The 16,556-nt window shown below is 47.0% G+C and overlaps 1 protein-coding gene across 5 annotated transcripts in view; it reads right to left on the minus strand.

Annotated features, from left to right (window-relative positions):
* Ccdc149 (coiled-coil domain containing 149) overlaps window positions 1-16,556 on the minus strand; it is an 89,410-nt gene that overhangs the window by 11,574 nt on the left and 61,280 nt on the right. For 3 of the 5 annotated variants that reach the window (XM_063240571.1, XM_023564070.2, XM_063240570.1), the window contains 4 exons: window positions 13,572-13,716; window positions 8,123-8,199; window positions 6,693-6,725; window positions 1,920-2,036 (listed from right to left, as the gene is read on the minus strand). In XM_063240571.1, the coding sequence (XP_063096641.1) occupies window positions 1,920-2,036; window positions 6,693-6,725; window positions 8,123-8,199; window positions 13,572-13,716 (372 nt within the window). The remainder of the gene's footprint in view (window positions 1-1,919; window positions 2,037-6,692; window positions 6,726-8,122; window positions 8,200-13,571; window positions 13,717-16,556) is intronic. The other 2 variants (XM_063240569.1, XM_063240572.1) reach the window with 2 other exon arrangements.

Raw genomic sequence — 16,556 nt, forward strand, 5'->3', positions numbered from 1 at the left:
CAGATGCATGAGTGAGCTCGACAAGCCCAGCTCAGATTAGCAGAACTTCTCGTCTGAGCCAGACTCCAGATCCTCCAACACCACACGACGGTTGCTTTAAGCTCCTAGTTTTGAGGTGGGTTGTTACATGGTAATGGCTAACTGACAGAGCTGGCTATGTCACTTTGGTCAAAAGTGAGCTGACCGTAAGGTTAGAAAGGTGCGCTAGGCCAAGCTGGAGTCAGGATCTTAAGCACAAGATGGCTGAACACCACTTTGAACAGGGAACAAGCAAGGTGGAAAACTATCTCAGTGGCTTTGTCCTGCAGCAGAGTGATGAGGATGGGAATGAAGCAAGAACCTTGAGAGACCGCACATCAAGGAGAGAGCCTGCCAGGAAGTCAGCAGGACCTGAACCAGCCCACGGTGGGTGGGCGGGACCGAGGCGCTGAAACTGCAGGAAAGCTTAGCTACCGGCCAGACGTGGCTGGGTAAGGGTGGCTGGAAACAGTCAGCTACTCCCGGGTTTCAATCCAGAGTGTTCAAGAAAGTGACCAGAGAGTGGGTGACGTTGAGAAAATACAGAATATGCACTGGGGAAGTTCAGATTCTGGGGACTATGGAATTATAATGGCAGATGGAACCCAGAAGAGGGAAATACTTTGAGAATATAAGGTTTGGTCAAAATAGACACTGATTTTTTTTTTTTTAAAGAAAGTTCCACAGTAAAAAAAAAAAAAAAAAAAAAAGAAAACACACCAGGCCATTAATGCCTCTTAAAATATTTCCCCTTGCTGTGGACACATTTATTCTATCGTTCTTGCCACTTTCTGAAGCAGTTCTGGAAGTCCTTTTTGGCAAATGCTTCTATGAATTACTTTTAAAAAACACGCTTAACAGTGTTGTCAAGGGCCATCCAACAGAAAGGCAGTGTTGTACAAACATTAGTGAGTCCTCAACCACCGTCTTCACCAGCTCCATCCGGCTCCATGGGACTGGTGGCTCTTCCCCAAAGTCAAAATGACTGCGAATGGTAAATGTTTTGAGTTGAACCAGGATATTTTGTAGCCACAACAGCACAACTAATCAGAATTTCACAGGAGCAACAAAACTGCCATATGGGAAAAGATCTGGTATCAAGCTGGTTGCTTCATCTGGTCCCCTAAATGGGTCTTTAATGTCCTCTAAAACTGTGTGCCTGGCAGAGGAGATAGCCTGTTCAGTCCACTGGTCCCTGTTCACCACACACAAGCAAAGCTCCAAGCACATGTCACCACTTTACAGAGAGGAACCTGAGTCACTAGCCCACATTCTTCCAGCCACTATGCTGTGGGACTAGAATATAAACTCTATTCACCTTGTAAATCCTTCCTTGTAATCTCTACGACACTAGAGGGCAGAGCTCTGCTGGGACCACCCAACAAGATGACCCCAGGTGAGCAGCAAGAGGACATGTGAGAGCCTGGATGATGTCACGGAGGCTGTAGGAGGGAAGAGACCTGAGGCCCCTGAGACCTTTCTCTGAGGTAGGCACAGGCCCGGCAAAGACAGAGAAACTGAGGTGTACTTACTGTGACCTTTAGTCCCGCTGTGTCAACTTTACTGGACTAAGAAATATCGTAAGCTCATTCATGCCGATTAATAAAGCACAGCCCTGGGTGTGTCTGGATGGGTCATGGAGGTGTGACCGCAGGTCCTATCGATGGCCCCTCAGCCATTGCTCTCTGGCACTGGTCCCCTCCTCTGTTTTCTGGCCACCATGAGCACAGCAGCTTTACCGTGCCACACCATTCTGCCATGATGTCTGCCTTGGAACCAGCCAGCCATGGACGGAATCCACTGGATTGGAGTGCCATCTACATGTGAGTAGCCTTTCATCCTTTAAACTGTCAGTGTTAAGGGTCGTGCTCAGCGATGAGAAGGCTGACCAATACACTTACCACCCTTGGGATCTGGTTGGTTCTCCGTGGGCTGCTCAACAAACTTCAGCAGTGGGGACCTTGACCTTTGTACGGTAGAAAGAGCAGGGTCGCTGAACAGTATGGTGTCCTTGCCCCCTGTAACAGGAAAGGGGAATGGGTGGGTATGTCGCCAGTGGAGCCAGGTTGCATTTCTAGCTACATAATGAACTGGCTGAGGACTAGGGCCTTTCTTTCCTGCAGCCACACATTGGGGAACAGCCAGCAGGCCCTTTCTGTAGGGTGAGGATGGAGCTGTGAGGTCCAGGCCAGATGCCTGTGGACACACCCTGACTCTTTCCTGACAGCTGACCCAGGCACAGATGCTGGCTCACGCTACTGTTGATGGGCAGCCTGTGCATCTCCCCAAAACGGAGTGGATGAGACCAAAATAATATAATGACAACAGAGGGCTTGGGAGCAGAGGTTTTGGGGGCTCTACGCTGCTGTGTGCTCTAGACAATGTCACTTGCTATTAACATCAAGAAAGTGACATCAAGAGAGTCACTTCATCTTTCTGGGCCTCACATCCCTCATCTTCAAAGCGAGGGAGGAGTGTAACAGCCCACCTCTTGGATGGTGTTGAAGATGAAATGGACTGATTGATGCCAAGTGTTTGGGTGTGTTGGCAGCACTTGGCTGATGTCACCTGTTGAATGATTAGTGTTGGCTGCCATGTACACTATATCTGATTGGATTCCCTTGGCCATTTAGATTGAGTAGTAACTGTGTATTAAGTCAGATAGTATCAAGTCTTCCAGATTGCTCCAGCTGAACTTCCACTTAGAACATAGAGTGCCAATCCAGCCATGCTCTTCTGCCTACTAGTAACAGCTCCCCGCACAGATAGAAAAGCTTGGGATAATTAGGATAAGAAAAAGAAAACCACGACAGCCCCATGCTAGAAGCCATGGTAAACTATGAAGGCAAAGAGCAGGGGGCAGTGACTTTGAACATGAACATGATGGGTAGATACCAGACACAAAGTACACAGACATAAAATGATACAGTCCCAGAGGTCAGGAGAGCCCACCAGGGAGCACATGATGTTGAGTTTTTGACCGTGAGGCTTTGGGCTTCTCTCACTGTGCCAGAAATAAAGGCCCAGGGGTCACTAATCCAGCAAATCTTACCTGTCTGAGTTTAGGAAAGACCATCTCTAAAGCAGTATAAAGCCAACCCAGGAACATCTCTGAGGCTCAGATCAGAGGCTCCAAAGTCCTGCAGTGTTTCTGTGTCAGTTCAGCCAACCACAGAATGACATTTGGGTTAAGATGCCTACTACTTCTTTGGAGAACTAGATAAAGGTCGGATACAATTTTAGGGGGCCCCACTACACATTAATAATACTGTCCTCCCATTGGGCTGTGTCTTTTACTAACTTTATTTCCAAGGCTTTGTAGGAGACCTCTGCACATTGTAAGTACTTAATAAATGTCTGAACAACTAGCTGACAAATTATTCTTAGGAGTCCTGGTGAGCGTGGGCACCACTGCTACCTCAGGCAGATGGGCCAGCAGCCTCAGTCTCCGGTTACTCTGCTAGCCAAGAATCATTCCCAAAGACTAGGAGCTGACCCTGAGGTTCTGCACCAGCACATGTATTGTCTTCTGTATAAAATACTAGAAATCTTTAGGGCCACAGTCTGCAAAGAATTCCCAAAGAGAACTATTAATTTGGTGCTCAGGATGTTGATAGGAGCCTATAAGCATAAAGTCAGCAGGATCAGGCTTCTCCACATGCAGCAAAGATACAGTCTGGAAGCACCTTGATGGATTCATGGTGATCAGTCCTTGGTCAGCATGAATGCAGAGCAGGTGGTTCATGCTTGATTTCTTTTGTTTCTCTCCACCAGAGAAACACCATCTGCCCACAAGTCATGGACAGCATTTCTTGAGCTGTGTTTCTTTGGCAGGTGGTCTGGCAGCTCTCTAGCCTTTGGGAGACTCTGCCCCTCCATGTTCCAATCAGCCTTTGGGAGATTCCTTCCCTCGATGTCCCAATCAGCCTTCCCACACTCCTCTGCCTTGGAAGGCAAAGAATCACGAGTGCAGGCAATACAGGAGCTGTCTTTAGGTGAGCGGTGAAGGCAGCCTCTGGCAGGTCCTTAGTCCTTCCCCACAAAAGGAATTCTTCAGGGTGCAATGTCTCCGTGGCCCCACCCAACCACAGGGTTGTTCTCCACACCACAGTGGTGCTCCAATGCTGGTCCTAGCAAAACCTTTCTAAAACCTCTCCATAAATCTGAGCCGTGAGCTTGTAGAGGAAGGAAATAGGAGCATCCTTTGTCTGTGGCCAATCAAAGTGAGGGCTGAGGAGAAGATAAATAACATTGCCAGCCTTTTCCCTGGAGAGAGTAGTGGCTGATTGTAAAGTAAAATGCCAGGTCATTCTTGCCAAATGTTTGAAGCATTCAAAAACTTTTCTTAGAAGGCACTTAGTTCTATTGTCTCCAGATTCCATCTGTGTTGACTAAATTAAGCCCTAATCTGATGATCTGATATCTTGTACTTCCATTTGGCTCCTAAGTCTAGAAGAAAGGGATGGGGGAGGGAGTCAAGCTACAAACTCCAGTCAAGCTAAAGTAAGCTTCATTTTCCAGAAGTTCTCCTGATCCCCCCTGCCCCCCGGTACTGGGGAATGAAACAGGGGCTTTCACACTGAGCTACATTCTCAGCCCACTTTGGATTTTTTATCTTGGGACAGGATCTTACTCAGCTGCCTGGCTGGGCTCTAATTTGCAATCCTCTTGCCTCAGTCTCTCAGAGGGCTGGCACTGCAGGCAGGCACCACCACACTCAGCTCTCCTGATTCCTTGTGGCACAGAAATCTTCCCTCCTTCTCCAGAATGCACTAAGCACTTTTAAACCACATAGTTTCCTTCTTGGGTCAGTGCATAGAGCGGGGACAAATAAAAAGCTCAAAGAGCCAGGCTCTGCTCTAGCCGGGTTCTTTCTCTGTCTCCCTTTTCTCTTTCCGTTCCTTTCCTTTTTCTTTCTGTGTTTCGTTTTCTTTCTTTCTTTCTTCTTTTAAGCCATGAACACATCCAGGAGCCTCCCCTCAGAGTTCCCCAGCACTATTCTCCCCGCAGAGGTGGACAAGGGCTGAGTCCGGGCCGGCAGCTGGCGAGCTGGGGAGGCTGGGAAGCGATCTTCGCTAACAGGTGCGGCTGGCAAGGCCCACCTTCCGGCTCCCCTGAGACAGGTTACACTACTTGGGATAGGCCCTGCCATCCAGATGACCTCTCTCTACTTGCTGTGACATTTGTCAGACATGTCTGCTTCTCAGCAAGATCACATCATGCCCATCTCCAGCAACAACAAGAGATCTATTGCATGGACTCAGAGAGGAGGGAGGGAGAGGAGAGTCAAAGAAGAAAACTCACAGAAGGCGAACGTCCAAGAGATATCTGCTGTTCAGTAAGGGGTGGGCAGGCTCTTCTACTGCTGCCTGTTGGAGTCACTGAAGAGATTGTTCTGGGCGTGAATTCTCTTCCTGCAACCCTCCTTGCTGTGCGAGCCACTGTCCAGCTGCCCTGCTCTGCCTCCCTGCTCCCTCCTTAAAACTGTACACCAATTGAAGGTCACCAACAGGAGAATCTGAACACCTGCAATCATGCGGGCCCCTGTGGCCTCAGGAATCGGCTCATGTTCTGCCTCAGTTTCGTCATCTAAAACAAGGAGAGATCTAGAAAGGGGAGTGTGTTGTCTCACATGTCAGCTCTGACCGAAGGTGACTTCCTGGAAAGCCCCTGTGGAGGAACACTCTGAGGGCCAGGTCCGCAATCATTAAGGAAGAACAAAGTGATGGATTAGCAATGTCTGCCATGGGCCCTGGAATGGCTGTTACGTGATCTATGCCATCCTTAGCTCTCAACAATCTTTCTAGGATAAGCATTCAATGACTCCCCAACCCTTACATCTTAATATTCTTATTACTCACTGAGCTCTGCTTTCCTGTTACTGCCTGATGTATATTCATCTGCTTCCCTAACTGGACTGCAGGTTCTCAGGAGGGTGAGAGGCATGAACAGAGTGCCTGGTGCCGCATTTGATTCACAAAGTTGATGCTTAGGAAGGCATCCACACACTGATGGGCTGGTCCATAGGAGGAGACACGGACCCTTTCAAGATGCTGCTAAGCAAGAGAGAGTTAATTCTCTGTGTTCCTGTTGGTCAAACACTGTGATCTGGTTCCTATTCGGGGAAAGGATGAGAAAAGGGAAGAAGAGGAAGGAGGAAGTGGGGAGGAGGAGGCAGAAAGGAGCACACTGCTTCTCACTCCACTGAGACACGGAAGACAAGGAGCGCAAAGGGTCTCATCTGACTCACGCTGGGAGAGGCGTCCCCTGCCCTTAGTCCTGAGGGACTGGAGATACCAGAACGCACCCTCGTGTGAGGCTCTCTCTGCACGTCCCTCCTCATATGCCAAGAAGACGTCACTGTCTTACACAAACTGTACCGCCGCTGGAGAACCCCCTTTTCCTCCTGTCCTCACCCCTTGTAGCTCACTGAGGTCAGAGCCTGGGACAACCATGGCCACCACACAGCGTGCACCCAGGCAAGTCCCCCTGAGCTAAAGTTGTTCTTTCGTATTTGCTTTGTACTAATTGAATCTGCCACTCTAGTCAGGAAAGCCCAAGGAAACACAGATAATGGATTTCCGCGTGTTTACATGCAGGGAACACAGAATGCAGGGATGACAGAATGCGCGCTGATGTTAGCCACGGAAACACAGATTTCAAAAGGAACATACTGCCGAATCCTACGGAAACATTGTAGCTCAGGCCTTCAGGCAGCGAGAGGAAGGAGAGAAACAAGTGTTACCGCCACGCTGCCTGGAAGCCGGCACCTGGCCCCGCACCACCAGGCAGCACACTCTCGCACGTGTCCCCTTCGTCAACTTCTTTTTAGGTACATTATAGAAACAAAATAGCGAGAAATTTCACTAAGTCATTTTGAGAAGAAAAAACATCAAAACTCTGGTGTGTACATGCACAGACATGGCAACCTGATTCCACAAGCGAGCGCCACATTCGCCCGGCTTTGGTGCAGGAAGAGAAAAGCTGCACGGCAAATGGGCTGGAGCAGTATCCGAAGCGCCTTGTGCCAAACGAATCACTCAGATCCCCAGACAGCGCTTGCCACTAATTACTTCTGGCAGGTCTGTTGACATCAAGTTCAAGGAATCTGGGCTCAAAATTCCAATTTATGAAACACACTTCCAGGCCACCAAAGGTGGCCACTCAGATTTACATGTTAGAAAAGTGGATGCTGGCCACCTCCGTGTACAATTTTCATTTCTCATCCATGACAGGCAAGCAGCCCACGCGAGCCGAGGGGCCAGGGGACCGCTTTGCGCGGAAAGGGTAAGCAACTAAAAATACATCCTTCCTTCCAGGGAAAGAGGAGGTGGGAGAAAATGATAAATACAAGTTTCTAAAGAGTGGGGAATAGCTGCCAGGGGTCTCCTGAAAGGGGTATTTTACCACGATAAATGGGATAAATGCAGCTAATTAAAGAGAAAATCAGTTTCCTCACACGTCGGGCAAACGTAGGGGGAAAATTCTCCGGGAAAGTTTTGTGTTCAGGCTGCATAAAAATGGGATGGCAGGAGGCAGGAGAGGGTGGTTGTGAAATACACTGGGCTAGAAAAACTGTTGGCTCTTCATTTTTAGTGCCGGTGATTAAACCGAACACATCTTTGTATGTGCTTACATTCAATTTTAGGACTGATGATTAAATTGAGCAAATCTTTGTAAGATCTTTATATTCATTTTTAGGACTGATGATTAAATTGCACAAATCTTTGTATATTCTCACATTCATTTTAGGAGTGATGATTACATGGAACAAATCTTTAGAAAATACCTACCAGTAAAAAATGAAACAATTCATTATATTCAAAAAGGATACACACACACACACACACACACACACACACACACACACAATGACCATTTCAGAATTTAGGTTAGCAGAACTTCAGTGTCCCCTACATGAGAAGTTAAATTTTATTGTATTTTCTGATTCTGTCTTTTTCTCTGATGGTTTCTAAGTTTAAAAACTTGTAGATTTTTCAGCAGTGATCTACAAATAAAAGCCTTTAAAATGGTAGACTCTTCTCTGCAAATTGTATGAGAGCTTCTGTTTAAAAACAAGCAGTTTTCATAAAGTTCCATTTACCTGGAAGACTCCACAAACCAGAAACCTCCAGAGTTCGTAACTTTTTCTCCAACTCTGCTACTCGATTCCCTAGGATTCTGGAAAGGGGGAGAAAATGACAGCAGATCAATGAGTAATCTGTCAACCCTCAGGGCTGAGAGGTGGCTCCCAGGGAAACCCAAAAGTACCTGAATAGAGATAAAAACGGTTTAAAATGCAAAATCAGTGCTAAAGATGGAACACATGTATATATGTACATGTGTAACATGTATTCCGCTGAGTCACACAGGAAAGTAGAAACTAGGGTGAATGACTGTGTAAGTGTGTGCATATGTGTCTACCTATATCTACATCCGTATCTATGTATATATCTGTATCTATCTCTGTGTACCATTCAAGCCAGGCCTCTTCCAACACACAGCTCCCCTGGGAAGTTCCATTCTCGTGGAATTTCCTATTTGAGAATTGCTCATGGTTAAACACAACAATCTGGATTACCTTTAATTGACTCTTCAAGGGTGGAGTGAAGTTTCTGGCAACAACTGAGTTTAACAAGTTAGATGGATGAACACGCTTGATAATGTCTTTTAAGTGACAAAACTGGTAAGATCTGCATTTTTAGACCCACCTATGTCCCAGGCCTGCCCAAAGGCTGGATGTTCAGCACAACGCCTCGTCCAGGATATATGCTCCAGAAGTACATTTGGTTAAATAAGTGCTTTTCTCTTTCATGATTTATAATTATCAATGGAGAGAATTAAATAAGTATTTCAGAGGAGTTTTTAGAAATTTCAGAATCAGCACAATACATTATGTTGCTTTTGAGGTGATATTTCAGGTTCTGGATATAGATTGAAATACATTCTCGGAAGCCAAACTTTGTCTATATGCACAGGTAGCTATAGATATGGACATGTATCTTTCCTCTATGCACAATTAAATATACACAGGAAATGATTTGATATTCATCAAAAACTTCAATCACTTTCTATTGGCCTGGAAATTGAAAAAGTAGACTATTTTATTTGGGGGATTTTCTTGGCACTGCTGTATTAAAATGATGTGGAAATCACCATGATAGCCAAGTTTCAATTCCTTTCAGCAGGATAAATCAGAACAGCAGAATTATTCTCCTACCTTTCTTTAGATTCCAGAGATAGCAGCACACACCCACATACGTAGAGAGGCATGAATATGTATAGGTCTGCACATATATATGGCTTTGGATTCATCCTTATTTTACCTGAAATGACTTGCAGCATCTTAATTAATATTCCCTTTGAGTTTGTGGAACACTCTGTGTTACTGTATGTAGTTTCCCTCGGCTGAGTACTTACAGTTTTCTTCTTTTCTTTAGTTTTAAAATTCTGCCCAATCTTTATCAGTGACTTCCCACCTCATCACATTGTTGGGCCTCTTTGCTGCCGGGTCACTGGCCCTCCTGGTCACTGGTCCCCTAACCTCACTCCCACATTTTGCTCAGACCCCTGACCCTGGCTCCTTTTCACCAGCTGACGGTCTAGAGACACAATCGCAACCGTGCTCAACGCGATGCCTGTTTCTTAAGGACATCACATCATCTGTTCTCAGTAGCCTCTCAGAAACAAAAGGCACTCTGCTGGGGTGCTGAGGGTGCCCCTTGGGCTATGTGTGAGGGCGCAGTGCAGACACAATTGGTTCTATTTCCTCTGGCATTCCTGGGCAACACAGGCCATTTCTCCCAGAAATGGAACCCCATGTACTCACTGGTGCCCCAACAACCTGCTTCCAGGGACTGTGTCCAAGGGTCAGTAACAGGTGCTTTCTTATCAACTTCCCCACATCTGAGGCAGGACTAGAGGTAGGAAAATGGGCCCAGAAGAAGTTGTGATAGTTGTAATAGTGACAATAACAAAATCAACAAAGCAACTGTACTGCTGTGAACAGAAACAGCCAACTAATCTTTCCTGTGTCCTCATATGAGGCATAGGTCACACGGAACACCTGTCTGGCTGGCATTACTCGTCTGAGTTGATAAAGACCTTGTAGAGGACATTGTATTGATATTTCTCCACACACATGGACATTGAGGAACAGAGAGGTTAAGCAATTTGTTCGAGGACACACAGTTCATCTCAAAGCAGTCTCGTCTACCATGCTCCACTCACTGAAACCCAGGATCCAGGTGACAGGGTGTGAGACAACCACAGACTCTGAACTTGGCCTCGAAATTCACAACTTAGGGGGAACATCTCAAAATAAATGAAAAAAAAAGGCTGGGGAAGGCACTCGGCACTGTGGCCAGCAGGTGTGCACCGCGGTGCAGGAAGCATGCAGGAGAGGAGGAGAGGAGGGGTTGGACCCTGAGGAGGGTGATGGTCTGTGAGGCAGACGACAGGGGGCACACAGGCGGGGTTCCTGAAGGTCCAGGTTCAGGAAAGGTATGTCAGAGACACACACTCAGGATGCCACCCAGCCGGAACACCATGAGGATGTGGGCATTAAGGGTACAGGAACAGAGGGTTAGAAGATAGTCGATCATCCATCCATGAAACCCACATGTGCCCTCACAGGAGCCAGCACTGTGCAATGCACTAGAGAAGTGGAGTGACCATCACAGGCACAAACATTCCCAGCCTGGAGCAGCTCTGCCCTGAGTGATGCAGACTCTGTCCAACCTCCAAGAAATGTTCTTCAAAGCACACTGTAAATGGTGTGTTCTTCTCCGTCTTCTAGCTGGACTCTTAAGTCTGCATTCTCCAGTGAACAGATCCGCGGGCTGACTCCATGTCTTCACTCTTACAAAGGACTCTAGAGTGAATAACCTTAGGGTTACACCTCTAGGGGGTCATCTGATTTTTTTCCTTCAGGACAAATTCCTAGAAGTAGGTCACTCAGGACAAAGGGCAGGTAATTAAATTCAGAAAGGTTGTTCTGAGCCTTAGCTTTGTTGAGTAGGAAGAGCTGTGAGGATACTAAGAGAAACTGTCTACCTCGCAGCTGGACATGAGAACTTGGCCCTTGATGGAGAGGTAGAGACAAAGATATAAGGAGAGTCTGCAGAGAGTGAGAGGCAAAGGCAGGGACAGAGCATGAGGTCTTGGAGCAGGGAGGGGAAAACGGAGCAAGAAATGAAAAAAGAGGTCCTGCAGGATTGGGCTGGGGGGCGAGCAGAGGGAAGGAAGTGAGACCACAGAGACGGTTGGAGGCTCAAAGGGAAATTTCAAGATGGCGCCCTGAAGTGGAGGAATTACAGAAGGAAGAAATTCAAAGGCGGACTCTGGGGACCCTGGCGACTGACTCAGAGAACTGAGTAGAATTTGCAGGAAGAAGTCAGGAGGTAGCAAGCCAAGGTCGTATGTCTTCCTGCACATGAGCTCCCCTAAGCTTAGAGATGCCCCCCACATTTCTAATGAAGCGTCCCTCCCAGGTCACTCTGCCAGAGGTGACCACCAGGACACACTTTCGCAGGGGCCACTGAAGAGTCCAGGTGGCCCTTTTTGGAGCAAGCCAGGGGACCAGAATTCCTAGGGAGGCAGCAGGTTTCTGGGCTCAGGGTGAAGCAGTACAAGCCGAGGGGAGGAATTGAAGAGGCTGAAAGAGGAGGTGGCAGGAGAGCAAAGCCACCGAAGGTGACAGATGCTGAGACAGGAGGAGCTGAGGGAGGAAGACACAGGCAGGCTGCAGGTTTCAGGGCAGTGGCAGGAAGACGGGCGCATGCTGAGTGACCCCTGTTTTTCTGAGGTCACTTGAGGTCACCTGCTGAGAACAGATCAGCCCTGCCAGGTGCTCTGTGGGGAAGAAGGACCAAGCAGGCCCACCGTGCTCGGCAGCAGATCCTGGGCAGGGGCGGAGGCCAGCAGGATGCAAAAGTGCAACTCCCTCCTCCTCCCTGCGTCTGCCCTTCGGCGGCGGCATGGGGAGGCTTCCTAGTTAAGGTTTCATTGTGCACCACAGACACAGGTCACCCTTGTCACCCTCAGGAGCAGGCCGGCCTCCTGTCACCGCTCCTCCCTTCCTGCCACATACACTTTGATCTCTCCTGCAGTCTACCCAGACTCCGTCTTTTTCCTTTTTCTGTTTTGTTTTTACAATACTTTCAATCATCTTCCTTCTAGTGGTCTGTCTCGCAGCACACAGTTCTGCTCCTCCCCTTGTGGTTCGAAGCACAGATCTTCCCAGGATCCATTCTGGCTCTGGTGGGCATACAGCCTGTGAGCTGGACTCACCTACTATTGAATCTGCAGAGTAAACAATGAACTCTGCTCCTAAATTTTAGGTTAGCGATGGCAGAGCATCAGACCATGATCCCGGCCCCTGAGGCAGGCAGCAGACCGCCAAGCCTTCCTGTGATGCAAATGTGCTACCCAAATTCCCAAATGAATGGGAGCCGAAGGGTGGGAGCTTCAGGGGTGATTAGGAGGAGATGAAGTCCTGGGGGGGAGGCATGGTCATTAGTAGAAGAGTGACTGAGCCAGGGCATGCACCGTGTCTCACCACAAAATGTCCTTTGTTATGTGATGACACGGCAAAAGGCCCTCTTCAGATGCTGGTGCCTGATCTTGGCCTCCCAGCCTCCTGAGCTCAAATTAGTAAATTCCTTTTTTTAAAATAAATTACCTAGTCTCAAGTATTCAATTATAGGAGCAGAAAGTATACTAATGTGTGTAACCCTTGTTTTAATTTAGCTTTTTACTCACCATGATCTGAATAACTTTCAGTTTTGTTCTGTTGCTTCTAACTTACATTAACTTGCTTGATTCTACGCAACATAGCCAATGTATTTTAAAAACCCAAGAAGCTGGACATGCTAACACAAGCCTGTAATCCTAGCACTCTGAAAGGCTGAGCCCCAAGGATCACAAACTCAAACCCAGCCTGGGGATGTAGTTTAGTTTGATGATCCTGGGTTTAATCCCCAGCCCACCACACACACATACACACACACACACACACACACACACACACACACACACACACACGCACACACCCTTCTGTTTTATGTACTGGTTCTTTCCACCACCTTATTTATTTATGGGGTTGTTTTGTTTTTTGCTGATCTAGAAGAGAGCCATGAGCCTCCCTTACAAGTCCAGCTGCTTACTGAAGTCAGTACCTGAGTGGTTTCTGCCAGTCAGGGCCCTTCAAGTTGTCAGGCTGAAATGGCCACTGAGGCAGGTCTGCCCTAAATGCAGACCTGAGCGAGAGGCAGGGGAAGTCACCCAAGAAATCACCATGTAATACACATTACTCAACGTGTGCCCCCCACAAAGTCTCCAAGAAGAGACCATCAGGATGATCCCTTTGCTTGGCTCCAGCCCACAGCTAAGACCCTGGCTGACCTAAAGGAGAAGCATGCTCTAGTCTACTGTGTGTTCTTTTAGAACCGAGGGACATCGCCTTCTTCCCATGAGGCTGTGGCTCTACCCGGAAGCCACGCCCTGCTGGTGGCCTCTTCCCTTCCCGCTTCCCCCAGAGTCCAGCCACCTACTTGTTGGTTTGCCTCTGGTGCTGAATGACCATGTTTTTCTCATGGATCGTCTCCAACAGGGCAGTTGCCAGAGATTTCAGGTCTGAAATGGACTGCGGCGTAGCGGGGAGACTGCACCCATGATCCTCAGAGAGCAGATCCTGAACTAGATAGGGACATAAAATTGACAACTTGGCCATCAGTTCTTCCTGGAAATGGGGCTGCAAACCACTGTCATTTCTTCCCGGGTAACAGGAGGTTCTCAGGTTCTAAATACTACTGTATTGTATCAAGAGTCTGCCTCAAATGTCAAGAGTAAAATCAATTCAGTATGAGAGTTAAAGAGAAAATTCCCGAAGGAGTTTTATCATCTGCACCCTCTTTTTCGCAGTGCTGGGGATGAAACCCCAGCCTTGTGCACGCTAGGCATGCTCTGTCACTGAGCTATGCCCCCAGCCATCCACGATTTTTTGAAACAAAAATAGTATGTGCATTTGCCCAGTGTGTTAAACATTTTCATGCCAACTAACTCATTGAGACTTAAAACTGAAAAAGAACAAAATAAAACCAAACACCTGAGAAACGGTGTTTGTCTCTATTTCATAGGCAGGAAAGCAAGGAGCCAACAGACTAAAAACACTGGCTAAAGGCCCCAATGTCATCCAAATGACAGAGACGCCTCACCCTGAGGTCCTCACTTTGCATGAGTTTCCTACGGTGTGATGCCTTAGCAAGCAGCAAGATAATGTCGGAGATTTTACATTTAATGCAAAGTATCTTTTTGAGTTTCAGTAGCTGCCTTCTTATCTGAAGTTACTACACAAAGGAAAATATAAGCGATGAAGTAGTGGCTTCCCTTTGCTGCTGTGTGGGCCAAGGCCAAGTACAGGGTCACTATAAAATTGGGTTGAAGAAAAATATCACATAAATAACAGCCTGAGTGGTACAAAGATCTGACAAGGAAATACAAAGCAGCCTGCGAACACCTGGTTGCTGGGGAAGAGCTCATTACACACTGACCAGCTATTGCTGGAAGCTTATCACTCCACAGACTGCCACGTCACACTTTCAAATGAAGCCAAGCAACAACATCCCGAGGTCAGCGTAGCTACGGGATTCGGACCAGGGTAAGCGGCCCAGCATGCGTGCCTTGCCCTGGATCAGTCTCTGCTGACAAATCTCCAGTCATCTATGGACAATTCTGATATGAAATTCCCCTGCTTTCTGTCTAATTGCAAAAAGTATCTAAAAACTAATTTCTCATTCATCTCATGGCACCTCTAAAGATATAAAAGAATAGTCCAGGTGTGGTAGGGCCAGCGTGGCCCAAACTGGGGCTATCATCCCATTTATTCCAAAGAGAATATTTATGTTAACATAAGGTGAGATTTAATTAGCCTCTTGGGCAATAAAACGCCATTAATAATAATATAAGAATATCGTCTGCTGAAATCTCTATGACTTTCATTTGTGACGCTGCTAAACTCCACTCCCTTACATCTATTTGGCTGGGCTCAACATGGCTTAAATGGCTCTCCTGGCAGCCACCCCCACAGTGTGGCCGGTGCATACACAGAATCTCGGCTTTCATCTCTGCCACCCTGGGCTGTTTCACATACTCATAGTCAGAAAACTCTCCTTTGAGGCAGTCTGCTTTGAATGTACACAACTTCCTACCGTACTACAAAAGTAATCCACATTTTTTAGGAAGGATAGATAAGCTGAGATATAACAAATGTACAATAACCACCACTCCTCCTCCCAGACACGATAAAGCAACAGTATAAATCTCCCCTTAGAACTCTCATCTCCTAAGTGACCACGTGCAACTAAAAAAAAAATCCTTTTTCTTTCTTTTTTTTTTTTTTTTGGTGTGTCAAAAGTCGAACTCAGGACCTTGCACTTGCCAGGCAGGCGTTGTGCCTCTGAGCTACATCCCCAGCTGCAATTTCAAAAAACAGAGAAAACCCTGCTTTTTTTCATTTAACAATACTTAGCATTATTCATATCTTATAAACATAAAATTTAATAGCTGCTTTAATAGTCCATTCAAAGATACTATACAAAGAACTACTGCTGAATGTTTACATCACTTCCAGTTTTTACTCTCATCAAACGTATGAAGAACTTCCTGTAGCAAAATGTCTGCATATATTATAATGATTTCTTGCTCTTTCAATGGGGGCCAGTTAAGGCTTTTTGTAATAGGTTGCCATAGATTGATAGGTTTGGATTTCTGGTGCCAATAGATCATGATGTAGGCTTTGTGCAGTAGGCTTTTCAGAAGGGTCAGGCTGGGTGCCTAACTCTGCTCCCCGTCCGGCTGAATCTATGGCATCCAGGGCTAAACACAGTTGGGCCAGTTTACATTGTTAGAGAGGACTCTAGTTTTCTTTTAAAAATACTCATAGCTGCTCTTTTCTAGTGGAGTGGAGACAGAAGTTGCTTGGAGCAGAGCCTTGCTGGTTAGATAGCTGGGGACTCAGCATTTTTTGTCCAAGCCTCTCAGCTCAGATGGAGACGGCCACATGGTAGTTTCTGGCTGCACTGTCAACAACTGGAAAATGGGCCAGCTGAGCATGTGCAAGCCGGAGCCTGTATTTAGAGCTGAATTCTGAATATTAAGCATCAGAACACAAGCTCTCTGCTATTTATTCCCCTGGCCTGTTCCTGGAAGATCATTATTTTTCATTGGAATCGACAAGAAGGAGGAACAAAATTGCAATCAATAAAAGCTTGTTTGAAAAAGGCACCTGTTCTATGGTAAAATGACGCCGGCAGCTATGGGGCTTTTCTCTTCTGATGGCATGGCCAGGAGAAGGAGAAACTCCAGGAGGCTGGAGAACATCTCAGAGATGCTCAGTCAGTAGCTGGGGTAGGGGAACACACTGGGGTAGAATGGAGCCATTGAGAAGACCTGAAACACACTGATTCTCAGAGTGGGCCCACTGAACCTGCAGCAACATTAGGTGGGAAGTTTTTGCACACATCGTCAGGTGCCCACCT

This window comes from Cavia porcellus, unplaced genomic scaffold, assembly GCF_034190915.1.
Source record: "Cavia porcellus strain 051 isolate PalLab524CR breed Dunkin Hartley unplaced genomic scaffold, mCavPor4.1 scaffold_30, whole genome shotgun sequence".
NCBI classification, from domain to species: Eukaryota; Metazoa; Chordata; class Mammalia; order Rodentia; family Caviidae; genus Cavia; species Cavia porcellus.